We start from the raw sequence: 27,642 nt of genomic DNA, 5'->3' as shown, positions 1-27,642 counted from the left end.
AATGTTTTTCCCAGGACAGTTCTGGCAGACTAGTACTGAAATAATTAAAATATGCCAGGGAATGATGGAGGACACCAAAAGAAAAGTTTTGCTACCCATGGAAAAAAATTTTGGTAAGGGAAAAAAAATATACACACACATCCTTACCTATCAAGATTAAAAAAAAAAAACCCTCACACAGCAATGTACATCCCTGTACCAAGTCTGGGCTACAAAATTTTAATTGCTAATAAAATCTCTCCAATCTGTATTTGGCAGGAAAAATAGTTTAAGTGGAAGATGCTATCCCAATTGGGCAGAGAAAAGATTTACACTCAGCAGTGCATTCCTTTTACAATCTGCAAGTGAATGCTGAATTACAAATAAATATTTTTAAAAATGTTTAAGTGTCCCATCTCTTCCTGACAAGCTGATTAGCTTGTTTAAAAAGCTAATCATTATATCTTTACCAGCTGTTAATAGAATGTTTATAGAAGTATTAATAAGCATAGCACGCACAATACATCCAAGCTGACGTGACCCATCAAAACACCATTTAAAGATGGCCAGCTACAGCAGAAACTGTAAAAGGGAAGTTGATTACACATGAAAAGTTAGGCGGCTCATATGTTGTTTCACAGGGTCTGCTGCTACAGTGAAGTGTCAAACAATATCCCATTGTGCAGGTACAGCCAACACCAGAAGAGTTACAACTGCTTATTTTATTGGTAATTTTGATTTTGAGTGAGCCACAAAAATAAAAAAATCTACATAATGGTAAGAATATCACATATCCAATGGCACAGCAGTGAGTAAAAGAACAGGTGGTTCAGAGAAGACAATGTCCATCAGCCCACAGCAAGAATACTTCAAGTCAGCAAAGAAGCCAGGTTCTCAAAAAGATCCAAGAGGGCTGACAAGGCATCTTGCCAGAAGAAATTGTTTTTACTGTACCAATTCCAGTAACGACACAATAGGGAGAAAGGAAACAAGCCTCCAGATCTCAGGAGAACCAGTTGGCACACAAAAATGGGTCATAGTCTCTTGGCAGCTTTGCTTCATCTGGCTTCCTGAAGCAAAGGCTGTAAAGGAAAGTAGACTGTGAATAATAATAAAACTTTGCTCTATCTCCTTACCATGACAATTTCTCCATGCTAAATATTCTAGGCAAGGATGTCCAGAATTACCTTCCTGCAGGGGGAAAATGAAAGCAGGTGTCTATGCCCAGTCTTCATCTTACCACTTGTAATAGTTTTCCATTGACTGCCTATTTTTTCTAGGCACTCCTTCAATACCCAGAGAAGATGTATGTGGGGAGAACATTTGGGAACTCATTACTCCAGTGAAACAAAAGATCTAGCTTTAGAATTCACAAGGACTGTACTTGCTAGGCAGTGTTTGTGACAAGAGAGTGAACATTATTCCTGTTTACTTTGCCTTCTAGCTCTCAAATACTGGTGAGCAAAGTGGCACCATCTACTTTTACACTTGCACAGAAAGTTGTCCAAGTAGTTTACACCCAGTGTTTTCACTATTATCTTGGTACCATCAAAAATATCAAAATGTTCATACGAGCTTTCTCAGGATCTGAGATCAAGTGCTCAGCTGCACAATCACAGGCCAGGCATTGCCCCAGGATTTTCTGAAACTAGAAACACACTGTGAAGCCCCTCCTCTCCCAAACATGCTAGCAGCTGTTTTTCCACTCAAATGGTCATCTGCTCCCAGGGAAAGCTCTTCGCTTCCGTATTTATAGTTAGAATTTTTGGCCCCAATGTGCATTACTTTGTACTTGGCCACGCTGAACCTCATCTGCCACACTGATGCCCACTCGCCCAGCCTCCATAGATCCCTTTGGAATGCTTCACAATCCTCTCTGGTTCTCACCACCCTGAACAATTTAGTGTCATCTGCAAATTTAGCCACTTCACTGCTTACTCCCAACTCCAAATAATTAATGAACAAGTTAAAAAGCATCAGACCCAGTACTGAGCCCTGTGGCACCCCACTGCTTACCACCCTCCACTGCGAAAATTGCCTATTAATACTCACTCTCTGTTTCCTATTAATTAGCCAGTTTTTGATCCACAGGAGGACTTGTGCTTTTATCTATTTGTGCCTTTCCTGACTTGCGGTATATATTTTATCTGAGCTGCTAGGATTGTAGTTTTAAATAGCCTCTAAGCTTCCCCAAGGGTTTTGACCCTATTTACATTTCTTTTCAATTTCCGCTTCACATGCCTCCTCATCTCAGATAATTTACCTCTTTTAAAGCTAATTAATAATTATCATCTCAGATAATTTACCTCTTTTAAAGCTAAAAGTGGTTGTGTTGGGCAGGGCTTCTAGGGAAGGGCTGCCCAGCACTGTTTTTCCAAGTTTTTATGCTGCTTTAGCCTTGATAATATAGCTTCCAAGACTCTCCTCTCTATTTCTTCTAGTTCATTTTTCTCTTAGTTTTTGAGCTTCATCAAGAAGCCCAAGAACAGACAGCACCACCAACCACCCATGATGATGATATGGGAACAATTAAAAAAGCCTAACAAAGTTTTATTTGTTGGTCTTAAGGGTGCCACTGGACTCAAACTTTGTTCTGCTGCTTCAGACCAACACAGCAACCCACCTGAATCTAATAGTAAGGTTTGGAAGCCCCAGCTCTAATCACAAGGTGAGAAGATAACGTCACAGAATGCCCAACAGGTTTCTAAGGAATTTGACTTGAGCAAAATCAAGACGTTCTATATGACCAGTATACCATAATGGAGCAGCATATCTGATGACCAGGGCTTTTTTTCTGCAGAAAAGCCCTACGTGAAACAAGAGTGATGTCAGAGGGTGTGGCCTAATATGCAAATGAATTCCTGCTGGGCTTTTTCTACCAAAAAAGCCCTGCTGACGACTGAGCGTATAATTGCTTTATAAAGGATCACAAGTGCTGAAACAAATAGCCCTCCTTTGCAATAAAATGAAGAATTTAACCTGCATTAACATATGGACGTGCATGTCCCAAGAGAGATTTTGTGTAAACACAACCCCAAGATACTTAAAGTTTCTTACTAACTCAACTGATTTTCTGCACAAGAATGCGTCCTTTTTCGTTTGGATTTAGAGCAGTAGCTTTATTTTATTGAAGTTTTTTCTAAATATTCTTTGATGCAGAAGTAATAAAACTCATTTAGTATTTTCACTAAACCTGAGACAGTATGGGCTAATGAAACTAGATTGTCTGTGTATGCTAAATAAGGTACAGGCTGACCACTTAGCCGGGGAGAACAAGATCTACAGTCCTGGCTAAGAAACAAGATGCAGCCCTGTCTAGCACCTCTTCTTACCGATTGGGTTCAAGAGGGCGGAGCTACCTGGTATACAAATCTGGAGAACATTTTCAGGGTATAGATTCCAAATAAACTCCAGCAGTCTTCCAGGCATACCCATGTTAAATTCAACCCCTCTCCCAAGTCTAATGAGAAATACAGAATCAAATGCACCACAGAGATCAATAAATGAAGAGTAAAGTATACCACCTGGACTTTCAATAGGCCAGTGTTGTTTTTACCTCTTGAATGTCTTGTGAATTTGCATCTGGACGCTTCCATGCAGATACAGCAAGAGCCCATAATACTAAGAGGCCATAAATCAGGATCAGCATCCCCAGGATGTTACCAAACCAGGCTTCTGCAGGGAGCTTTGAATATGGCATTGTTGAATTTTTTCTGAGGGAAGAGACAAGGATCAAATTTATTTCATGAAAAACAAGTAGCAGCTTACACACTTCTTCCCAGAGACCCCTAAAGGAGGATGCTACTGGGTAATGCCAACAAAACATCTTAAGTCATATATTTTAACACAAGGCTTCATCCATCAGCCCTTAAGAGCATCCTAGACACGTGCTCTGACACAAGGCTAAAGTACACAATACGCTCTTCTGTATTTATTTATTTATTTAAACTGATTTATATTCCAGCCTCCATGAAAGCAGGCTCAAGGCAGATTACAACATATAAAATAACATAATCAGGTAAAACGTAAGTATATTAAACAGACAGCTGTCGACTAGCAAAACACAAAGTCAGAGATCAGTGCTGCTGAGCACAAACTTCTCAGACCTGGCCCATGCAGAGAAGGCTGTGGTAGGGAGGCCAAGTTACACGGATGCCCATCACCTCAACCAAAAGGCCTGGCAGAACAGCTCCATTTTGCAGGCCCTGTGGAATGATAAAAGGTCTAGCAGGACACTGATCTCAAGGGGGAGCATGTTCCTCCAGGCCAAGGCCAGGGCAGAAAATGCTCTTGCCCTGGTCAAAGCTAATTGGATGTCTTTCAGGCCAGGGATAACCAGTAGGTGTTGATTGGCTGAGTGTAAGGCTCTTCAGGAGAGGCAGTCCTTCAGATATGTCGGTCCCAAGCCATGCAAGGGTTTAAAGGTTAGTACCAACACCTTGAAACAGATCCGGTACTCGATTGGTAGCCAGTGCAGTCCGCACAGGCGATGCAGTCAGCAGACATACTGCTGCATTCTGTACCAGCTGGAGTTTCTGGAGCAATCCCAAGGGCAAGTCCGCATAGAGTGAGTTACAGTAGTCAAGTCTGGAAATGATCATTGTGTGGGTCACTGTAGCTAGGTCCTGGGGGGAGAGATAGAGTACCAGCTGCCTGATCTGTTGAAGGTGGTAGAAGGCAGATCTGGCAACAGTGGTGACCTTGGCCTCCATAGAAAGCCAGGCATCCAGGATCATGCATAAGCTATTCACCTTCTGGGCTGGCACAAGTGTTGTGCCATCCAAGGGTGGGAGCTAGATACCTGATCCAGTCCCGCCATGACCCAGGCACAGCACCTCCGTCTTTGTTGGATTTAGCTTCAGACGACTTTGCCGTAACCAACCAGCCGTGGCCTCTTTAAATATCTGACTACTTATTTTGTGGACTGCTATTGTCTCTCACATGCCAGCTCCCTGTTTTGGTTGCTACCAACAGAGCTGTGAAAGCTACATATGCAATGGCAGCACTTGCTGTCATTAGTAACCTTACATGCTATGAATAAAATGCCATAGGAAGCCCTTATTGGAAGTATCACTGTAGCAAATCTCCTCCTTTGATACCCAATAGTATTAGCCAAACAAAGACAACAAGCAACAAAACCACACAGCAATGTTCCCTGATAAGCTGCAGAGTCTTGTGAACAAAAATTCTACTTTGTGAGCTACTGGCATTAAAGTTGTGAGCTACTGCATAAATTAGTGTGGTCTGGGGTCATCCTTCCTGAGCTAAGACAAAAATGTGTGAGCTGGAGGCTAAAAATCTGTGCACTAGCTCATGCTAACTCAGCTTAGAGGGAACACTGCCACACAGAGGTCCACAAATAAAACATGAAAAAAAATACATTCTGATGTATTTTTTGAGTCAGAAATGCTCTTCTTAAGGAGATGCAATGTGATGTTCTCTCTTGGATCTTTTCAAGAAATTGAGATGGAAAAATGTCTCATGATGGATTACAAAAGGAGCATTTCTGGTTCAAAATGTATCTTGATAATCATCTTCCATTAAACAGCTTTGCATCTTGGTGATTTGCCAATTGTTTGGTTTCATTGGTGAAGTCTTACTGCCGAAGATGCTACAAGGATCAAGAGACTAGTGATAAAATATCAGAACTACAAATATTTATTATGTGGCATATACAATAGTAAAATTTAAAACATAGGGCCTGGATATTAGGTTGCATTAAGAGTCAGAGCAAGCTTTACATAAGCTGTAATAATTTCTCAAACACAGTTGATGATCAAATGACCAACAGAAGTCTTGTGTTGGCCATTTGACATGCTCATCAAAAGAAGTCTTGTGTTGGCCATTTGACATGCTCATCAACTGTGTTTGCAGCTGAGTTTTGTTTCCCCTTTTTTTTCTTTAGCAGTCTTACTGTACAATCATCTTAGAGACTTTGCTTATTTATATTTCTGAAAGTTATTTATTGCTTTCAGAATCCACAACAGCTGATACCTGTCTGGACCAGCACTCTTTATTTGGCCATTCTAGGCTGAAATTAGCAAGCCGTTTTTTAACTTGAGGATCTCATTCACCACCACCCATTATTTTGGACATAAAGAGCACCAATTTTCTGCAGTTTGCATTATTATCTGCAAACCTTTTCCCTCCCTTGTTCCTTTCAGCAGCTGCTGCCTTCTCCTCTAGTACTCACAGACTGAAGAACAGCTTCTCATTGATTCCAGAGATACAGGCTGCCATAACTAAAGAAAGGATGGCCGAACCAAAGAAGACATGGATGGGCTTGTAGAGGGCTCGCAGACAGATGGGGGTCCAAGGTAGCAGGAAAGAAGCAAACCCCATTAGCCACTAGATTAGAAAAACAAGAATTAGGAATTTTAATCACAAAACAACTGTAGAGATCAGAGAAGGAAATGGCAGGAACAAAACACAGTATCTGTTTTGGCATGGTGCTTCTTTAAAAACAAATTATACATCTAATTGTTCTACAGGCAAGTTTATTTTAACGCTTCACATTTATAAACTGCTTGGTAGCCCAAAATTCTCAGGGCAATTAGACAGCAGAGTTTAGAAAAACAGTGAGTAGATGACCAATTTAAATGGGTTGCTTGGCACACTGCATCAGATGCCACGACTTTGGCAAAGAACATGATATGCTGAGTGGGCAGGAGGGTTGACTAAGAGAAGCTAAAAAAAAAATGACAACCAAGAAGAAACATGCAGCTTTTCAAAGGGGTGTGTGAAAAATGCGACTAGTACTCATTGTCTCAAAATACAGGGGTTTGAATGAGAGGCCAGCCAATGCAATTGACAGGCAATAGATTTAAGACAAACCCAAATATCTCACAATACAATGCATAACTAACCAGTGGAATTCATGGCTACAGTCACTGTAAATGCCTTTAGCATAAAAGGGTTAAGTTAAGCAGACAGCAGGAATGGAACACACTGAAAGAGTATATTTTTAGCCATCAGATTCCAAGTACAAACAGGTGACTGATATCACCAGCTTTCCTTGCTTTTGAGCTTTCCTGAAGAATCTGGTTGACCGTTGCCAGACAAAGAGCTGAGCTGTTATCTACTCAACTGGGCCTTATCTACTCAACTATTCACTGATATTTTTCCCACCTGGCAGGAGAAGAGCAGCACAGCAGTTAGCCCCAGCCAGCTGTGCAGTGAGTACATGTTGGGGATCTTCTTTTTGTTGTGAAACTCAAAGACAGCAACCAGCCCCAGTACGACGAGGATAAATGCCGCCAAAGTCAGTGCCGCATGGAGCAGCTTCCATGGAAGCTTGGGACCCTGCCAAGAAAGGGGCACACGATACACCAGTGCCGCTGTAGGGAAAGGGAGGGAGTGGTCAGAATCAAGACCGTTAGGACACCCTTCCCACACAACCACTAAGGTATTTCCTTCAAATTCCAATGCAAAAGCAAATGTTAGATTGGATTTGGAATTTCTCCCTTACCTGAGCCATACAAGACCAACATGCCTGTCACCATGAGAACTGGGTGCCAGTTGAACATTTCAGAAGAACCATCCCAGGCAAAGCCACCAAGCCAGTGCTGGCCCCAAAATCCTGTCAGCCCCACACAGAGGATCCCCAGAATTCCAAGGAGGATCGAAAAGGGCAGGAACTGGATACCCGGCATCTCTGTACTACTGGGGAGCACACCTGAGAAAAACAAGACACCAGTTAGATTATAGCATTCATCACATACCTCCCACAAGGCCCTGATCTTCCGGACCAGTTCCTCACTCTCTGGAGTACTGCTTTGCCTTCTACACACTACCACAAGTTGTCTAGAAAACTCACTTTGAATAGACAGTTTTATAACCTAAACAGGGAGGAGTCCCAGCAGCTGGTTTAGGGAAGTAGCTTTCAAGTGCATAACTAAACTAGTAGTGCACACGGTAAAGCTACCAGGAGGATAGCTCCAGGATCAAGTATATCACAGTCTAACTATAATGTTGTATTTTCAAAAACCATGATGAGCAGCTACCAGCCAGCAGACTATCCAACCATAACTTGTTGAGTATGTCCTGCTAAGACTAGGTGGGGCTCCCACAGTGGCACCTCCTTTCCACTAGACAAAAGAGGCTCAATCATTTTGCTTAGGTAAGTTTGCTTAGGTAAGGAACAGGTTTTCCTGTCATTGATATGGTTTCCATCCCTCCCAGAGGCAACTTGTACAGAAAAGCTACAGAATCTTTAGGCAAGTTCTCTATTTAGTACTCATCTTATTAAAAACAAAATTTCCCCAGGATCCATCCACACAAAAGCACCTTCAGTTCTGAAACAGTCCATCAAGAACCAGAACCCACAACTGATCAGGCAGGAAGAAACCAGTTAAAATAAGTCTGGTGAACCAAAAACCTATTTACCAGAAGCCTCCACAGCCACACAGAACTAGATCTCACAAGTCTGCCATCCTGATTTCAAGGATGTCAAGGCAAACATTTAGGTATGTCATTGACGCTAGCAGTCACAAAAAGAATAACTCAGTCTAAGCGCAAACCAAAAATAAAGGTCATTATAACCAAACGAAGGGAAAAGCAAAGCTCAACATTAGTGTTCTGAAATTTCTATATAAACTACTTTCACGGTTATAGACCACAATTTTCTCTGAACACCCCTTCATAGAGGTTGCACCTGCAACTTTTACTTCCTGAAGGCAACAGTCATGAGATGCCCCCAACTTCTGCTTTCATCCTAAAATTTAGGAGGTTGGCACAGTGATAGCTGAGACCAGAATGACAGAAACGTCACTCTCTGGAAAGCAGAAGTCAGTGAAAGAAGGTATGGAAAGGACAGTCTAAAAATGACATTTCCTCACAGTTGCCCACTAGACTGGACTAGAGACTCTACAATTTTTTTTCCAGCTTATGAGGATGGTGTCTAAGGTTTAAAATGCAGCACCTGTCTCTTCCCACAACTGGAAAGTCATTCTACAATTTACATATACCAAGAAGAGAACTTGCTTATGCAAATAGTTTAGCTAGAGTGTGGGCTACTTCTTAGCAGTTGTATCCTGTGTGATTTTTGTGGGCAGGTAGTCCACAAAATTACATGCCAAGCTATGCTGCAGTCAAATGAGTTTGGCTTATTTGTCAAGTTTTTCTACAAATATGGGGACTCACAAGCCATAAGAGACTGTTTGGACTAGTTGCAGATATGATACAGTCAGGGTAAAGGATTCACTGCCCCAATTATGTCAACATTCTTCCTTTTTATGCAGACCACTAAAGAAAACCAGCTGATTAGGTTGCCTGACACTCCCTCCCTCAAGTTCTAGATGCAGCAGTGAACTTTGAAGTAAATCTAAGGGGGCTATCTGCAAGGGTTAATTGAGCAGATTGTATGATGGCACTCTCCATTCCTTATAATATATGTTGCACTTTCCTCCCTTCACTTTACAAATTCTGACAGCAATGACTTTTCCCTACCCCCAAAGAGATAGTTTCATGCTATACTAAAGGCTTATTGCAGACTGTTGTTCTGCCCTATGCAGGAACTCCACAGCTTGGCAGGACAACTAGGGGGCTGAGGATTGCACTATGGGCCTAGGGTTATAGAAGTCAAGCTACAGAGTTCATTCTTATTGGCTTAATGCTCTATGCCAGGGGAGTAAGGCCCCCCAGATCAGGCCGCCAGAGGGCTCCTATCAGGCCTACGAGCAACTCACTGTCATCTGCTTCCTTCTTTCTCTCTTGCTTCCTTCTGTATAACAGCTTGCTCTGCCAGGGTTGCTCAATTGCACATGAGCTACAGAGCAAAGCCTCTATTTTCTCCACTGGCTGACCAACACATGAAGCAACTTACATACAAAAGCTTGCAACACTCAGCCATTTCATGTTTTTCCCTGGGTCTTAGGCTCAAAGTACTGACCATGAGATTTCTGTAATGAACGTCAATAAATCAAAAGTAGGTTTGCAACTTACAAATACATACCTGAACAACATACTCAAGTTTGCTACAGCACAGACATTGTCCTCCAGATTTTGACACAATAATTCAGAGCAAGAGGTCAGTTATCAGAAACTGTTAAATAAACAAAATATTTTAAGGGTGCTAATCTTTTAAGCATCTTTTATTTTACTTTTTAAAAAAATCTTTAATTGTGTTTGTGTCCCTTATAAAGTATATATCTTCACTACCCACCTGGCATTACATTTTATGACGCATATGGCCTGACACAAGGTCTCATTTATGTCAGATCTGGCCCTCATAACAAATGAGTTTGAAACCTCTGCTCTATGCAGACATTTGGAAGGGGGAGGTTTGGGGGGGGGGTGTGCATGCGTGTGTAGAGGTGCCCTCTCCCTTTCCTTTTCTTACACAGAGAGCACACATAGCACCTCTAAACCAAAGGCTATCCATAGTCAGAAGTGTTCAGTCTGGAATTACTGGTTTCAGATATATATGCTAATTCAACCTAATTTGATTTGTTAAGGAAACCAAAGGGGGAGAACTGTAATAAAATCCTGTGTACTTTTTTGAAGACCGTAGATTTATACCCCACCCTTCTCTCTGAATCAGAGTCTTAGAGCGGCTTACAATCTCCTTTATCTTCTTCCCCCACAACAGACACCCTGTGAGGTGGGTGGGGCTGAGAGAGTTCTCACAGAAGCTGCCCTTTCGAGTTCTGGGGTGTTCCAGAGGCCTTTTGGCTCGGAACGGGGTCATAAGGACGTGTGAGTTCCGCTTTTTCCATTTTAGAATATAGTTCTCGAGCATCTGTGATGCATGCCAGTGTTTTTTGTAGCAGCCCAGGTTGTTTGATGCCCGTTCCGGCCTGTTCCGAGGTGTTCCAGAGGCATTCTGGCCCAGAACGGGGTCATAAGGACATGTGAGTTCCGCTTTTTCCATTCCAGAATATAGTTCTCGAGTGTTCTTTGTGGCAGTCCAGGTTGTTTGATGCCTGTTCCGGGGTGTTCTGGAGGCATTTTGGCTCGGAACGGGGTCATAAGGACATGTGAGTTCCGCTTTTTCTGTTCTAGAATATAGTTCTCGAGTGTCTGTGATTAATGCCAGTGTTTTTTGTGGCAGCCCAGGTTGTTTGATGCCCGTTCTGGCCAGTTCCTGTGTGTTCCTGAGGCATTTTGGCTCGGAACGGGGTCATAAGGACGTGTGAGTTCCGCTTTTTCCATTCTAGAATATAGTTTTCGAGTGTCTGTGATGCATGCCAGTGTTCTTTGTGGCAGCCCAGGTTGTTTGATGCCCATTCTGGCCAGTTCCTGTGTGTTCCTGAGGCATTTTGGCTCGGAACGGGGTCATAAGAATGTGTGAGTTCCGCTTTTTCCATTCTAGAATATAGTTCTCGAGTGTCTGTGATGCATGCCAGTGTTCTTTGTGGCAGCCCAGGTTGTTTGATGCCTGTTCTGGCTAGTTCCGGGGTGTTCTGGAGGCATTTTGGCTCAGAACGGAGTAATAAGGATGTGTGAGTTCTGCTTTTTCTGTTCCAGAATATAGTTTTTGAGTGTCTGTGATGCATGCCAGTGTTTTCTGTGGAAGCCCAAGTTGTTTGATGCCCGTTCTGGGGTGTTCTGAAGACATTCTGGCTCGGAACGGAGTAATAAGGATATGTGAGGTCCGCTTTTTCTGTTCTAGAATATTGTTCTGGAGTGTCTGTGATGCATGCCAGTGTTTTTTGTAGCAGCCCAGGTTGTTTGATGCCCGTTCCGGCCTGTTTTGGAGGCATTTTGGCCTGGAATGGGGTAATAAGGGTGTATGAGTTCCACTTTTTCTGTTCTAGAATATTGTTCTCGAGTGTCTGTGATGCATTCCAGTGTTTTTTGTGACAGTCTATGTTGTTTTATGCCCATTCCGGGCTATTCCGGCTTTTACCCTGTCCCATGCAGAACAGTGCCCAGGCTGTTTGGAGAACTGGAGCAGAAACATGCTCTTCCTTTATGCAAGCTTTACACCAAAGGTGCAAATCACAGAGGCCTTTCATCAAAAGTAGAGGAAGCTACACAGTGATTTTGTATTGTCAGTGAGGCTACTCAGCCATATAGCTTTGGATTTCACTGCCACCAGCTTTATGGGAACCAATGCCAATGTGGATTAGGAAACTCAACCGTGCAAGAACTGCAAGTATAACAAACGAAAACTTTCCGTGTTTTAGAGATTTTAACTGCACCCTATGCTCTCACAGGCAACGTCATTACATTGCGATATATAACAAGAAACGCACAAGTTATAGATTAAGCCTTTTTTACCAAGCAGAGCTCGCTGGGCAGCAAGAATCAAAGCCAGATAACAACCAGAGTTTCAAAGCAGAAAGACGGCTCCTTCACAGCATATAATTCTCATACACATGAACAGGGCTGACACTAGCAACAAGGAAATGTTTCGTTTTAGCTAACTGATGCAGGCAGTTCCAGAACTAAAATCCTGAAACTGAGCGAAATGGACAGTGGGAATAATCATTTACTACTAAGCACTTATTATACGGTATCTTACTCATTTAAAAATTGTTGTTTATTACATTTTTTATCCCACCCTTCCTCCGGAGAGATCATGGCTCCAAAACTATTGTGATTTTTAAAAAAAAATTATGGTGGCATACATTTCATGTCATTTTCACAACAACCCTGTGAGGTAGGCAGGCTAAGCCGAGTCACAGACAGAAAATGGCAACCCCAAAGAAAAAGAAATATTACAACTTCTATCTTTTCCTTATACTGATCTGCATCACTACATACATGAAAACATAGAATTAAGAAAAAGCATGCGACTTCTCACACCTCGCTTCCGTCTTACGCGCAGGGAACGCCGGGAAAAGTAGTTCCAAGTCGCTGTCGACCCTTGAGCGCAGCTCATCATCCAAAGTAACAGCGACCCTCTGTTCGCTGTTTTATCAGTTCCCTGTCTACATATCCTGCATAGGCGACGATGGATTTCTGGGAAATGTAGTTTCACTGTGTACTTTAGAAGGAGTAAAAGAAGCGATGAAATTGTTTTCTGTAGCAAAATGAAAACTTCGTCGACAGTTGCGTGATAGATTGACCGAGGGAAGCCTTTTTAGTATGTAGATACATTAATACAGAACATGTCATGATCTTTGCTGAATTTCTGCTGCCAAAGTCAGGCAGCCATTAAAGGCACGGGAGGAGCCTTACCAGGAGAAGAAGAAGATTTTTTTTTTTTTTGTCAAACTACAGTGATAATAATTATCTCACAGTGTTGCAGGTTACTACAGTAAGTGCTATTCGTGGCTTGACCCTAGGTGACGACAGACGTGCCTAATTCTTCAAATCAACGGGTTTAGGAGGATCGTTCTGCGGAACATTATCCGTCTCAGCCCGATTACTTGGGAATAAACTCTGTGCTTAGAGCCAGGTGGGCAGCCGTGTTGGTCTGAAGCAGTAGGACGAAGCTGGAGTCCAGTAGCACCTTTAAGACCAACAAAGTTTCATTCGGATTGCAATCTTTCGCGTGCTAAAAGCTTACATTCTCAATAAAACTTTGTTGGTCTTAAAAACTCTCTGTTTGGTGTAGTGGTTAAGTGAGCGGACTCTTATCTGGGAGAACCGGGTTTGATTCCCCACTCCTCCACTTGCACCTGCTAGCATGGCCTTGGGTCAGCCATAGCTCTGGCAGAGGTTGTCCTTGAAAGGGCAGCTTTTGTCAGAGTTCTCTCAGCCCCACCCACCTCACAGGGTGTCTGTTGTGGGGGAGGAAGGTAAAGGAGATTGAGAGTCGCTCTGAGACTCTTTGGAGTGGAGGGTGGGACATAAATCCAATATCATCATCATCATATTATTATTATTATTATTATTATTATTATTATTATTATTATTATTATTATTATTATTATTATTGGGAGGGGGAGGAAATTAACAAACAGGGATCCAGAAACGTTTATTCCCAAAGCAAACTTTTATGAATCAGAGATCCACAGTAAAGAAGAAAAACGAGAGCGGCAGCTAAATGTGACGCGGCGCCGGGAGCCTGGAGATATGAAGAGCCAGGGCACATGTCTAGAGTCATAACCAGACGTGAGGGAACGTCCGATTAGGCTACCTCCGCAAGCGGCCGTGCTGTCTTGCTGTCTCTATGGCTCCGTCTCCATGGAGACGGGAAAGGGCATTGCGAGGTAAGTGAGGGTGTCGAAGGGCAGCGCCTGGCATGTCTCTTTGTTGGCTGCCTGCTGCTCTTCTAGTCTCGCAGGGCCGCGCGCTGCTCAACTTCCCGCCTCAACACGGCGGATGTGGGGATGTTAATAATACTACAGAAAAGGGAGCTTCGTAAAAGGAAGAAATTGCATGTGGTAGGTAAGTGGCCAGAAGGGACGACAAGACTAGATCAGATCTCCGGCCAAACGCCGTGGAAATACACACGTGCAAGACAAGATCCGGATTTCATGCTTTTTCTGTGTTTCAGACCCTTTGCCTCCTTCCCAGGTACCTTCATTTTCTCTACCCGGGTGGTTTGCTTTCCTTGTTGTGGAAATAGGAGAAAAATAATGAGTTGTGCTTTTTTTTTCTGTTTTAGCTAGAGTAAAGTGCACTGAAAAGTGCAGGATCAATTCTAAGTAAAGGCGAGATCCAGCACTGCTTCCATAGGGCAAGGTGCCTTTACTAGTTTTCTCACTGCTTGGCTGGTTACCTTTTCATGGAATTGCTAGACTGTGTGTGACATAACCCAGATTTGCGGCACCTGGCAGCACTGATGTGCTACTTCTTGTTTAAGCCCTAGGCTATATAACAGCATCTTATCTGTATGTATGCTTATTTTTGCCTCCTTCCCACCTCTATTTGATGTACTAAACAGTGTTCTTGTGTCATAAGCGTTTTCTTCAAAGTTCTTTGTGTGCTAAGTGTGCTTAGAGCACACGAGAGCTTACATTCTGAATAAAACTAAGTTGGTCTTAAAGGTGCAATTGACTTCTATTTTGTTCTATTACTTCAGACCAACACGGCTGCCTACTTGGATTTGTGTGTCTTTGTTTCATAAAGCATCACCCATTCATGTTTTATCTTTCTCTCTCTTTGTCTGGCCTTTGGTCTATTTCAGCTCTGTAGGCAGGTTTTCAGAAACTTAGTAAGGTGGCACTTCTCATGTTTGTTGTGAGAAGCTGCAGTGAAAGTATGTGTATAAAATGATGTGATCCATCCCAGCATAGGGGAAAACCCATTCATGTCCCTTGAATCCTCATACTGGAAGGGGCTTCTTTTCTGTATTTGTTATTAGGGTAGTCATACTTCCATTTTCCTTTATAGCCCAAATGTTGAACTAGATGCAAGTATGTACTTACAGTGTTTAGCATTTTCAGCGGGCCAGGATTGTCTTTAGCCTTAAGAAGGAGCTGCTCTTGCTAATCAGTCTTTCTTGTATGCCTTTACAGGTTTGAGAACTCAGTTCTTAGGGAATCGACAGTGATAGTATTGTGTCGAAAAGTTTATGTTCCCCTATTGAGTATGAGCTGGCACTGTTGTCTGGGATGCAAACACTGAGGTTCCACAACTGCAGGCAAAGAAGATGCTCCAGACCAGTAGCTATAGCCTGGTGCTCACCTTGCAATTCTTACTGCTGTTCTATGACCTCTTCGTCAACTCCTTCTCAGAACTGCTGCGCATGGCCCCTGTCATCCAGCTTGTGCTGTTCATGTGAGTATGTTTGCAGTTATTTATTGTTTGAATTTATATACAATGTTTGAACAGTGTCAGTTGCTATTGGGTCTGGTATTTTAGGTAGATCCCTATATCTAAAAACTACATATTATTCTGTGGCACAAAGCGCCTGTAATTACCTCCAGTTAGTTCATCAGCTGAGCTGAGACCCTTTATAGAAAATGTGACTTGCAGATCTTTAATAAATAAATGTAGTCTAATCCAGATTCGATTACAGAAATGTGGTCTATATGTGGCTGCCTAAGAAGACAGCTCATAACTACAACTGCAGCAACCTGAATAGGAGAGAACATGTTTTGCCAAAAGAGTTCCACTGGCTACCAGTTCAATTTAAGACACAGTTCAAAGTGCTGGAGCTTTTACAAGCAAGATAACTCAGATAAACATTAGTAACTTTGTTTTCTCATACTTTTGTCATTTTACATAAGAAAGAACACAAAGTTTAGGCTTCTTGGTTCATAAGTTATGAGGTATTGAAATTAACACCACTTGGGAATTTCTTGAAGGAACAGATGCAGGGGTTTTTTTTGGAGGAAAAACCCAGCAGAAACTCATTTGCATAGAGGCCACAACCCCTGATGTCACCATTGTTTCACACAGGCCTTTTTTGTACAAAAAGCCTAGCGGGAACTCATTTGCATATTAGGCCACACTCCCGGTGCCAAGCTGGCCAGAACTGCCTTCCTGTTTTAAAAAAAAAGCCCTGAATAGATGGATTATTACAAATCTCTAAAACACAATGTAGCATCAAGAATAGCAGAGACCCAGATCTTTTATGAATCTGGAATATATGTGAAGGGTTGCTTGCTTCTATATGAGCCTGCTTAGTTACGGAGATCTTTACATGCCTTTTGTACCTTCACTTTCAGAGACGAAGTGGATGGTTACACAGAACAGTTTCTGTTTGTACTCCTTGTCTCCCTACACCTATTTACCTGGTGCTTACGGAGCCGAATTTAAGGCACCAGATGATACATTTTTATTTACTCAGTCTTTTGTTGGGGCTTCCCCCCTTCTCTTCTCTTGCTGGTATTACCTATGGTCTGATATGTTGATGGGTGGATTGCAAAGTGAGGAGTGTGGAGGAGAAACGAGGTGAGGTGGGAGAGGAGGCTCCAGGAAGTCATGACAGATGTGGGTTTTCCTCTGTATAATGTGTGAAATGGCTGTGAATACAGACTGTTGCTCATTAATGCTATGAATTTATAAATAGAAAACATGAAAAACAGAATATAAGTTTGTTCAGTAGTAACTGTTGTGATACTTCCTGCTGGGAGTTCCAGAAAAGTACAATAAATGTAGAAGTGAGTCCCACTTCAAAAAGTTTGAGTGCTTGTTTTAATAGTTTTTAAAGTGCTTGTTTTAATTGTTTGTTTTATTTTTGTTGCTGTTGCGTATTTTCCCATTGTTTGTAAGCTGCCATGAGAACCTTGTGGACTAGTAGGCACAATAGAAGTGTTTTAAACCCTAAATATAAAACACCAAATGCCTCAAAAGTGATGAGAGCTTAAAACCCCATTGCTAAAAGTCAGGGAGTTATCAAGAGGCCAGAGCCACTGCCTCTAGATAATGGATAACATTTGGATAATATTATAGATTAGTATCTGAATAAATGCGTTGGAATAAAGATCTGTGCAACATGGTCCTGAGTGTGATTACTCAGAAATAAGTCCCAGGGATAGGGTTGTCAGGTCTGTGTTGGAAAATACCTGGAGATTTTGGGAGTGGATTCTGGAGAGGGGAGGGGCATCAGCATGGTACAATTTGAGTACATGGAGAGCCAGTTTGGTGTAGTGGTTAAGTGTGCGGACTCTTATCTGGGAGAACCGGGTTTGATTCCCCACTCCTCCACTTGCACCTGCTGGAATGGCCTTGGGTCAGCCATAGCTCTGGCAGAGGTTGTCCTTGAAAGGGCAGCTGCTGTGAGAGTCCTCTCCAGCCCCACCCACCTCACAGGGTGTCTGTTGTGGGGGAGGAAGGTAAAGGAGATTGTGAGCCACTCTGAGACTCTTCGGAGTGGAGGGCGGGATATAAATCCAATATCTTCTTCTTCTTCTTCAATGCCATACAGTCCACCCACCCTTCAACGCAGCCATTTTTTCCAGGGGAGCTGATCTTTGCCAGCTGGAGATCAGTTGTAAAAGCAGGAGACCTCCAGGTCCCGCCTGGAGTCCGGCACCCCTTCCCAGGGAATTCTGTTTTGATTTATTCCCTCATAAATGTGCTTTAGGATTGTAGCCTTGTTCCAGTTCCCTTGAGGTCTCCCTCACTTATTCAAAATGAAAAAAGAGGGAACTCTTAATCTGGTCCATACATTAACCACATTATGATAGTCACCAAGTATTTGGGGAAAACGGACTGAAGGAAAAGGTAGCTTAGAATGTCAGTGTTGTGGTTCTAACACAGCCTTGGGATTTTATGTGTGGTTGTCACAGGAATGTACAGCAGTGGTTTCTATCGTTATTGTATCATATTTATTGTTCTCCAACCTATTAACCACTGTCAAAGGGTGTGTAAAGACATTAATCAGTCTTTGTCTTGATTAAAATACCTTTCTTCCCACAGCATTCAGGATATTGCCATCCTCTTCAATGTTATCATCATCTTCCTCATGTTCTTCAATACCTTCGTCTTCCAGGCTGGCCTGGTTAATCTTCTCTTCCACAAATTTAAAGGAACTATTGTCCTCTCAGGAGCGTACCTTGCTTTGAGCATATTCTTCCACATCTGGGTTATGGTAAGGCATTCTGGTAATGTTTGGCTTATAAATACCACTGTTTATGTTAATTATCGGTGAAGCTTGAATTCTGAACATGGGTTACTGGGAAAGCGAATAAAATATGTGGAAGTGTGCTTTATTTACTTTCCTGTTTCTTCCACCTCAGTACTTTGTGGTTTTTATTAATTTGGGGGGGGGGAACCCCAGAAAACACACAAAAAAAACCCCAACCCAGATTGAGCAAGAGTAGAGATAGACAGTCCACAAAGACCTACCTTGCAGACAGTGTCTGCAAGATTAATCTCCAAACCAGTTTCTCTAGTTATATTTTCTTAAAACAACTTGATAGTCCCAGATTTCTGCACTTGCTGCCAGTTTTGGTGTGATGTGTGGACTGGAAATTTTGCCTGTTTGATGGATGGGAGAGCTCCCAGAAAAGCAGAGTCAGTGTTCACATTGATCCTGTTAATTATTCTCTTTGCACGTCAGCAGGGACCACCAAGACATCAAATACACTGTCCTTTTTTCTCTTGTGCCGCAACGGGTTCTCAGTCCAGTGTCCCTCTCTCTGTTCTGTTATAATTTTAGGCATGGAAGTTCTATGGGTAGTGATGTGCAAGGAGTTACATTAGATGACCCAAGTAATTACTTCTGGCATTAATATCTGAAATAAGCTAAATTGTCTAAATGAATACAATTGTTAAATGCCATATTATCAGAAACAGCATTTTTGTTATGGATTGGGACACTGTATCTCAAGTGAAAGTACTTTCAAACCTTTCTAATTTCTAATTTTGTCAGCATATGGCTAAATTTTCCTACTGGTGTGATCAGTTAGGATCCAAACATTGTCTGTCCTTTATGTATTCTGTTCTCCACTTTTGACCGTTCAGTTTTCTTATCTGTTATGTCAGGGGTGTCAAACATATGATCTGTGGGCCAGATCCGTCCCCCAGAGGGCTCCAATCAGCCCTCCCAGCAACTGACCATCATCTGCTTCCTTCTTCCCCGCTTGCTTCCTGGTCGCCATTTTGTGTTTCTCTCCTGCACTAAGCAGCCAGCAAAGCTGCATCTCCTCTCTTTCCCTCTTCCCCCTTCCTTTTCCCAAAGGGAGAAGGAGCATCAGCCAGTGCAGGAGCTTGGCTCTATAGCTCTGCTGTGTGATTAAGTTTGTCAGGCTCAATCAATCCCCGCAGAGCTACTGAGCCAAGCCGCTCTTCCTTCTAGTGGTGAAGCTCCTCCCTCTCCTTGTCCCCTGGGGAGGAAGGGAAAGAGCCAGCAGGGCCTCCTTTGCTCACTTCCACCATCAGGAGAGATACAGAGAAAGCACTTTTAAGAGTAGCGACGTTTTATTGAAGGTATGAGCTTTTTGCCTTGCTACAGAGAGAGAGAGTGAGTGTTGAGAGAGTTTACTTGGGTTTGTTATGGGTGGAACTGGGCTTCCCTCTTTCACTGTATTCATGCCATCCAGTCTTTCTCAGTAGGAAAGCAAGTGAACTATTTAGAAGAGCAATGACAGCAAGCCAGGATGTGTCCAGCCCAGGTTTACTCAGCAAATGTCCCTTGATTTTTCTTTCACATTTTCCTTTGATTGTTGATCTTGAAGTTAGACTTTCCAGATAGTAGACTGGTACTGCTCACTGTACATGGCTGTCTCTCTGTTCTTGCACTGCCACAAAAGAGTTGTAGTTATTTTTCTGGGGAAGACTATAGCTTTGTAGACAAGGACATAGTCCTCAGTCTGTGCCATGGTGCCTTCACATGTTCTTGACCAGCACATGAAGCAACTTATGTACAAAACCTCACAATGCCCAGCTGCTTCATGCTTTCCTCTGGGTCTTAGGCTTAAAGCGTTGACCATGAGATCTCTGTAATGAATGTCAGTAAATCAAAAGTAGATTTGCAACTTACAGATGTGCACACCTGAACAGCATGTTTAAGATGGGTATAGTACATTGTCTCCAATTTTTGATGCAATAATTCATAGCAAGAGGTGACATTTATCAGAGACTGTAAAACAAAATATTGCAAGCATGCTAATGTTTTAAGCGTGTTTTATTTTAAGAAAAAAAAAACTTCAATTGTGTTTGTCTGTGCCCTTTATAAAGTTTGTATGTCCCCTGCTTGGAATTACATTTTATGACACACATGGGCTGGCCTGACAAGGTCCCATTTATGTCACATCCGTCCCTCAAAACAAATGAGTTTGACACCCCTGCATGTTCTTCACCCAGAGACTCTTGTTTCAGATATCTCTCATATATTGGGCTTCCTTCACCTACACTGGCCATGTGTATTATTTATGCATATGGTGTGCCTTCAGATAAGGCAGTGGATAGATTCCTGATGTTCATATTACCTTTCTCCTTGCCTTGAATATCTCATTTTAGGGATTTCTGCTCACTTTAATTGGCATCTGGGGTCCATACAAAATAATTAACCTTGCAATGATCACGCACAGTTATAATTTAAATTGTTTTTCGTGGCTCACTGATATTGTGTTCGTACAGCACATGAGAGTTCACTATACTAAACACTCTTTGCTGGACTGCATTGTTGGTCGCTGTCTGCTTTCTGTTGTCTTTACAAATGAATTCTTACTTATACATATGATTGTACATCTCCTTTAAAGCAAGTTAAAGAGAGCCGGTTTGGTGTAGTGGTTAAGTGTGCGGACTCTTATCTGGGAGAACCTGGTTTGATTCCCCACTCCTCCACTTGCACCTGCTGGAATGGCCTTGGGTCAGTCATAGCTCTGGCAGAGGTTGTCCTTGAAAGGGCAGCTGCTGTGAGAGCCCTCTCTAGCCCCACCCACCTCACAGGGTGTCTGTTGTGGGGGAGGAAGGTAAAGGAGATTGTAAGCCGCTCTGAGACTCTTCGGAGTGGAGGGCGGGATATAAATCCAATATCTTCTATATCTTCTTAAATTGCTAACCTTTGTTTCAGCTTTGATTTCCTGACCCTTATTTTTTTAGAAGTATATTTTCCCCTGACTTCATAACTTTTCCTGTAGCTTTGTGAACCAACTAGTTGAAGGGTTGGAAAGCTTGATTATTTGGAAATACTGATTTATTGGGAGACTTGGAAATGACAAGTAGTGGTGTAGAAGTTACCAGCATCAAGCCTGAAGAGAGAGAATGGTTTCAGAACTTTACCTGAAGCACTGCCCTTTGACTCTCCCCTGTCCCAATAAGAGTTTTTTGTGTTATGAATCTTTTAAAAATGATGACCATTTATGTTCTTTATGGTATGTTTATAGACATGTAAAAATCTAGATCTTTTTATCTCTTGCTATCCTAGTGTCATACTGAAGAATTCATGTAACTAATCTCATTCACAACTATAGAAAGTGAGACAATCACCACAAGTTTTGTTCACTGGGGATGTCACTGCACAAGCACATGCCTTGACCTGAGATGGTGCAGCATTAACTTATCTGTCTACAACTGCTACATTTCACGTTTCCACAGGAGAGCTTTTAAATGCCACAGTAGTGCTTGTAACACTATGAATTCACTGTGCAGTAAAGAGTCATATTTTTGTATTGAAGCCACAGCAGCCCCTGACCAGTAGAGCAGCAAAACTGTATAGAGCAGCAAATGTTTTACAAAATCCTAATAAGATAACATGAGGTTCCCAACTTTCCCTCCCTCCATCTCAGAGGCCCACAATGACTTTTGCAGACTAGGGTTGCCAAGTCCAATTCAAGAAATATCTGGGGGCTTTGGGGGGTAGAGCCAGGAGCAAGGCTGTGACAAGCACAGTTGAACTTCAAAGGGAGTTCTGGCCATCATATTTAAAGGGACTGTGCACCTTTTAAATGCCTTCTCTCCATTGGAAATAATGAAGGATGGGGGCACCTTCTTTTGGGGCTCATAGCAAATGGACCACCTGGTCCAGTTTTTTTGAAAGTTGGAAGGTATTTTGAGGAGAGGCATTTGATGCTATACCTCAAAAAACAGGTCCCCCCCCCCAGAGCCCAAGATACCCATGGATCAATTCTCCATTATACCCTATGGGAATCGGTCTGTCTCCATAGGGAATAATGGAGTGCCCAGCAGACATTTCCCTCCCCCCCCCCGCTTTCTGATGACCCTAAAATGGGGGGAGGGCCTCCAAACCAGGGGATTCCCTGCCCCCACCTGGGGATTGGCAGTCCTATTGCAGACACAGCAATTGATTTGTGCTCTAAGTAATTAACAGTTGATCAAAGCTCAGAGCCCAAGGCCCTCAGTATTTTCTATCTCCTAGTTGAAGTTTTTGAATCCTGTGTCTGGTAAAGCTGCAGTCTGTGTTGGAATGATACTGGGCTGTGAATACTCTTCTAGACAGTCAAGCAGGAGGATTTAAAAGGATTTTCCAGGATCTGCTGTCAAGAGCTAGAATAGGTCTAAGTGTTCTGTATAAATCGGCTGATCTGATTAGCCATTCTGTACTTGCTGAGCTGCTTCCCAGTGCTCCCACCCACTCCATGTGGTGTCTGGATGCTTAACCCACAGGCCAGATTGATAGATTTCCCCTGGAAATATGAGTTTTAGAGGCTCTTGGACAGAATGATATTTACTGAATGTGTTTCATGTAACTTTAAGAAAAGAGTTCTGTAAAATTGCTACATCTAAGTTTAATACAGGCAATTTTATGGCTTCTTATTTTATCTGCACAAATATAATCTTTTCAAATTAAAAAGGAGTTCCAATTTTCTATATGAAGATTGTGAAACTTGCAAAAATTGTGGAAATTGTTTCTTAAAGTGATTGTAGAAGGTGGTACACCAAGGTACTGCAATCCCTTGTAAATGGGCAGCACCCTGTCAAGACTCCTAGAAATGTTGGTCCTTGGAGTGACCTCCATTTTGAGATGGAGCAGTCTGGATTATTCCACTTCAAGCTTTTGTACTCTTAACCCCAGTTGGACTGGTTTATCTAATAGCCTTTTATTTTGTTGCTGTGCCTTCTTTCTGCATTTTCCAGTTGCTTTTGTTTATGATTAGTTACAGGGACACAAACCATGTAAAGGACTCTCCCCCTTCCCCCACCCTTGCTTTCCTTCTAAGTGGAAGCCACATTTTTCTTTCCCAGCTCTTGACTATTCTGAGGCTATGGATAGTGATTAAGAACCACTGCAATTTTCTCTCACAATTCAAAACTAGCTTCATTCCCCCTCCCCCATACAATCCATTTGAGTGTCTTGCCCCACCCCACACTGCAGGTGGGCCGATTTCCCCAATTAAGTGTTGTGTATATTATTATTTGCATGAAATGAAGCCATAGGCATATTTGATACTGACCACAGTGGGGAAAATTTGACTTTATGGTTTGTCAGGACAAGTTTTGCTCCATTTATTTTTTTTTTTCACAGAGCATGCCATTTCATTGAAACTATTGCTTTAAAAATTAAAAAGGTTCTTTCTCTCTAAGCATGCAAAGTATAAAATGGTATCAGCTTTTCTGTGCTCCTTACTGCCCCCACAGCAAGGGTTGTGGATCAGCCAAGCCCAGCAGAGCAGAGATGCAGAGGAATCTTCTGAGGAAGAGGCAGCCAACTGATCTGACCCAAACCAAACTGCAGGAGGAGGCGGTCTTTGAGGGACGAGACATCGATCCTTAGCCAGGATCCAGCACATTGGCCCCTCAGCTTTTCAGACCTGGGCTGGCAACAGAGCCACCTACCAGTCAGTTCACCTCCCCCCCCCCCGCCTCAATCACTAAAGCCTCAGGAGTGCTGTTGGAGGAAGACAAGACCTTCAGGTCAGCACAGCACTGGCTCCGCATCAACAGCGACTGAGGCAGCCGGCAGGTGCATAATACAACACAAGTGGTTTAACAGCATGGGTCTTAAAAACAACAGAGAAGGAAGTATCTGTGTGGAAGTAACTTGTTTGTTGGCTGCTGACCTTACTGCCTGTATTCTGGATTGATTTATTCATCTCTGACTTTGGCCTGTATGTAGAAACCTTTTTTGGAACCTTCAGACTTGAAGCCATGAAGAAGAAGAAGAAGAAGAAGAAGAAGAAGATATTGGATTTATATCCCGCCCTCCACTCCGAAGAGTCTCAGAGCGGCTCACAATCTCCTTTCCCTTCCTCCCCCACAACAGACACCCTGTGAGGTGGGTGGGGCTGAGAGGGCTCTCCCAGCAGCTGCCCTTTCAAGGACAACCTCTGCCAGAGCTATGGCTGACCCAAGGCCATGCTAGCAGGTGCAAGTGGAGGAGTGGGGAATCAAACCCGGTTCTCCCAGATAAGAGTCCGCACACTTAACCACTACACCAAACTGGCTCTCAGAGTTGTCTAACCCGTGTCTGAAACTTGGAACTGTATTTGGACCAGTTCTGATATCTAGAAACTTCCTCTGCGTGCCTGCTGTGGGTCAGCAATCAGGTCAAAGTGTTTGATGAAGGTATGGGTCAGGGATTGTGCCACCCTAACTTGAGACTGGCAAATTGAAGAGAAACAGGCAGAGGAGCTCCACTTTACATAGGGAGCATGGACTACTGAACTTAAATATTTACACCAAGAAAACATGCAAGGAAAATAAGTTTTGTACACTAAAGATGCAAGGGATGAGATGCTGAGGCTCGGATGCTAACTGGGATCTTGGGATCAAGTTAATCCCTTACCTCAGTTAAAGAAGGAATCATAGAGTTGGAAGGGACCTCCAGGTGTCATCTAGTCCAACTCCTCACACAATGCAAGAAATTCACAAATACCTCCCCCACCCAGTGACAACTGCTCCTCCCAAAAGATGGCGCATACAAAGAAAAACCACCCCTCCAGGATCCCTGGCAAACTGGCCTGGAGAAAAATTGCTGCCTGACTCCAAAGTGGCAAACAGCCTGAATTTCCCTGGATGTGTAAGAAAGGGCCATGAGAACTAAGCACTGATGCAACCCTTCCTGCCCTCCTTCTCATGATCTGCCCAAGTTTGCAGAATCAGCACTGCTGCCAGATGGCCATCTAGCCTCTGTTTAAAAACCTCCAAAGAAAGAGAGCCCACCACGTCCTGAGGAACCGATCTAATTGTCAGGAATTTTTTCCTTATGTTTAGCTGGAAGCTCTTTTGATTTAATTTCAACCTGTTAGTTCTTGTCTGACCTTCTGTGGCCACAGAAACAACTGTGCACCATCCTCTATATGACAGCCCTTCAAGTACTTGAAAGTGGTGATCATATCACCTCTCAGTTGTCTCCTCTTCAGGCTAAACATAACCAGCTGCTTCAGCCTTTCCTCGTAGGACTTGATCTTCAGACCCCTCACCATCTTCGTTGCCCTCCTCTGGACATGTTCTAGCTTGTCTATATCCTTCTTAAATCGTGGTGCCCAAAACTGAACACAATACTCAATATAAGAATGAACATCCTGCTCTATTAAATACCTATACTTGTACTCCCTGATGTCTCGGCATCCATGAGATTCCACTCTCAATGCAGTCTGAATGGATTGGCAAGTGATTATTTGTTGAGTGTGTCAGTGCCAACTTTTATGTGCCCCCCCACACACAAATCTTTGAAAGAATACAGGACTCAAGTGTTAGTGCTTGCTAAGTAGCATCAGGTGGGAGTCAATATGTATTAAAGTGCAGCATATGTTTTATGTATTATTTTTGCACAGAAAGCAGTCCTCCAATATTGAAATTCATAGTCTTTACCCAAGTGTGTACTTGTTGCCCCTGTATAGACTCTGGAATAATACAAAAGTTTTAAGGCAGAGGTTTAGGCAGTTAGCTGGCCTTTAGCCATAAATAAGTATGCAGTTATGTATAAATAAATTCAGTTGAAATTGTTGCCTAACGTTGTGTCCTTGTTTATATTCTAGAATGCTGGAACAAATCATTGCATTTTCAAGGGGACTTATAGATCTAGCTGACTTTAAACAATGGAAGTAAATATTGAGAATAGAGAAGCAGGAATTCTGAAGGAGCAAAGCTCTTAATTGCCCCCAAAGTGGCATTTTAAAAGTCTGGATGTGTTACTTCGCTGTTTTTATGTCTTTTTTCCAGTCTTTAATGTTTCTTATATTTCTTTCCCACAGAACCTCCGCTGGAGAAATTCCAACAACTTTGTGTGGACAGATGGACTGCAGGCCCTCTTTGTGTTCCAAAGACTGGGTAAGAATTAGGTGTAGTAATGTTTTTTTCATGGGTACTTTTTGTCATCAGTGAGGATAACTTAAGTCTCCACTCCATCACATCGCTGGCTAGATAGGGGATGCGTGCTGGGAGCAGGAAAATGCTTTGTTCGCAGACTGCATTGGTATCATCCCAAAAGCTGCAATTATGTTCCTTTTCCTCTGGGTAGTATGTTTAAGCAAGGGCAGTTTCTCTGAATTTAGTGAAATCAGTAAGGCAGATAGGGGTGAGAACCTTGTTAACTGTTACTTACCTTTCATTGATTGCAGTGGCTGTGCTCTACTACTACTTCTATAAGAGGACTGCTGTACGCTTGGGAGACCCACGTTTCTACCAGGACTCTCTTTGGCTACGAAAAGAGTTTGCTCAAGTCCAGAGCTGATTGATGCTTCCTGGGTATCTCAAGCAGGTCAGCCTGCTATGATGTCACAGAATCCTCATCAGTATCTCGCAGCATCTTTTCTCCTCACAATTCCCTATAGCCCTGTTCTGCATTTGGTAGAGTCAGTGGATTTCATCCCATTCCTAAACCCTGTGTGAAACAGACGACTCTGCTCTTCTGTGAACTCCTTGCTTGCTGCTACAGGCTTCTTGGTTTCAAAGCACTCCACATTCCTTCTTTCAGATATGCAAACTGCAGTTTCTGCAGCCTTACTGAGGAATGATCTGAAGTGCCAAATCAGTTTGGCTGAGAACTCTCAACACCAAGAAGCAATGCTGCAGTATCCCTCTCGGAAATGTTCCCTCATTCACCTATTTCTGTCCTTCTGACAAGAAGAGCACCTTCATTAGAACCATTGGTGCTTGCCATCCTAAGCGCATAATTACTTATAAAAGGACTGCGCTTTAGCTTTGCAATGTTTCACCTGGGCCAATTGACTTGGTAGATTCCCCTTTTGTATTTTTGTGAGCGTGTTTTTATAAATTATGAGAAAATAAATAAGCTCTTTTCCAGAATAATGTGATGTTTTAATTTCTTGTTGACCAGGGATATTCTTGCGATTCAACATTCCACAATTAACCCCAAATCATGGAAACAGGTTTTTTTCATTGTTATGGGCTTAGGGGTGATGGTGTAAGTTAGCTGGCAGAGTCACAGTAGCATAACAATAAGGGGGCAGCATAAATCAGTGGTTCCCAAACTTTTTTCAGGTCACCACCCCCTTGGTTCCATAAACT

General features: G+C 42.7%; 2 protein-coding genes across 7 annotated transcripts; one reads left to right on the top strand and one right to left on the bottom strand.

Moving 5' to 3' along the window:
• Positions 1-686: 686 nt before the first annotated feature.
• On the bottom strand, positions 687-12,827 carry LOC132590270 (lysosomal membrane ascorbate-dependent ferrireductase CYB561A3). The gene is made up of 6 exons (XM_060263282.1): positions 12,730-12,827; positions 7,448-7,654; positions 7,108-7,316; positions 6,173-6,327; positions 3,536-3,692; positions 687-1,061 (listed from the first exon to the last, which is right to left on the bottom strand). The coding sequence occupies exons 1-6, from the start codon at positions 12,806-12,808 to the stop codon at positions 1,038-1,040; spliced, it is 831 nt and encodes a 276-aa protein (XP_060119265.1). The 5' UTR covers positions 12,809-12,827; the 3' UTR covers positions 687-1,037.
• Positions 12,816-27,420, top strand: TMEM138 (transmembrane protein 138). Of its 6 annotated transcripts, none has more exons than XM_060263288.1 (5): positions 12,816-13,183; positions 15,333-15,594; positions 18,184-18,355; positions 26,367-26,442; positions 26,733-27,420. In XM_060263288.1, exons 2-5 carry the CDS (start codon positions 15,467-15,469, stop codon positions 26,843-26,845), a joined length of 489 nt encoding a protein of 162 aa, XP_060119271.1. In that variant the 5' UTR covers positions 12,816-13,183; positions 15,333-15,466; the 3' UTR covers positions 26,846-27,420. The 6 variants fall into 6 exon arrangements, with proteins under 6 accessions (XP_060119271.1, XP_060119270.1, XP_060119269.1 ...); XM_060263287.1 differs by having other exon boundaries at positions 12,888-13,009; XM_060263286.1 differs by having other exon boundaries at positions 13,158-13,324.
• The last annotated feature ends 222 nt before the right edge of the window (positions 27,421-27,642 follow it).

Source organism: Heteronotia binoei, chromosome 21, assembly GCF_032191835.1.
Source record: "Heteronotia binoei isolate CCM8104 ecotype False Entrance Well chromosome 21, APGP_CSIRO_Hbin_v1, whole genome shotgun sequence".
Lineage (NCBI taxonomy): Eukaryota > Metazoa > Chordata > Lepidosauria > Squamata > Gekkonidae > Heteronotia > Heteronotia binoei.
The sequence above is the reverse complement of the archived record's forward strand: the minus strand, read 5'-3'. Positions and strand labels throughout refer to the sequence as shown.

Coding starts and splice junctions, on each gene's coding strand:
- LOC132590270 (XM_060263282.1), bottom strand. CDS start 12,808: ATGATGAGCTGCGCTCAAGGGTCGACAGCGACTTGGAACTACTTTTCC. Junction 7,317..7,447: donor GTTGGTCTTGTATGGCTCAG/GTAAGGGAGAAA, acceptor CTTTCCCTACAG/CGGCACTGGTGTATCGTGTG. Junction 6,328..7,107: donor TGCTGCTCTTCTCCTGCCAG/GTGGGAAAAATA, acceptor TTTCTAATCTAG/TGGCTAATGGGGTTTGCTTC.
- TMEM138 (XM_060263288.1), top strand. CDS start 15,467: ATGCTCCAGACCAGTAGCTATAGCCTGGTGCTCACCTTGCAATTCTTA. Junction 15,595..18,183: donor ATCCAGCTTGTGCTGTTCAT/GTGAGTATGTTT, acceptor TTCTTCCCACAG/CATTCAGGATATTGCCATCC. Junction 26,443..26,732: donor CTTTGTGTTCCAAAGACTGG/GTAAGAATTAGG, acceptor CATTGATTGCAG/TGGCTGTGCTCTACTACTAC.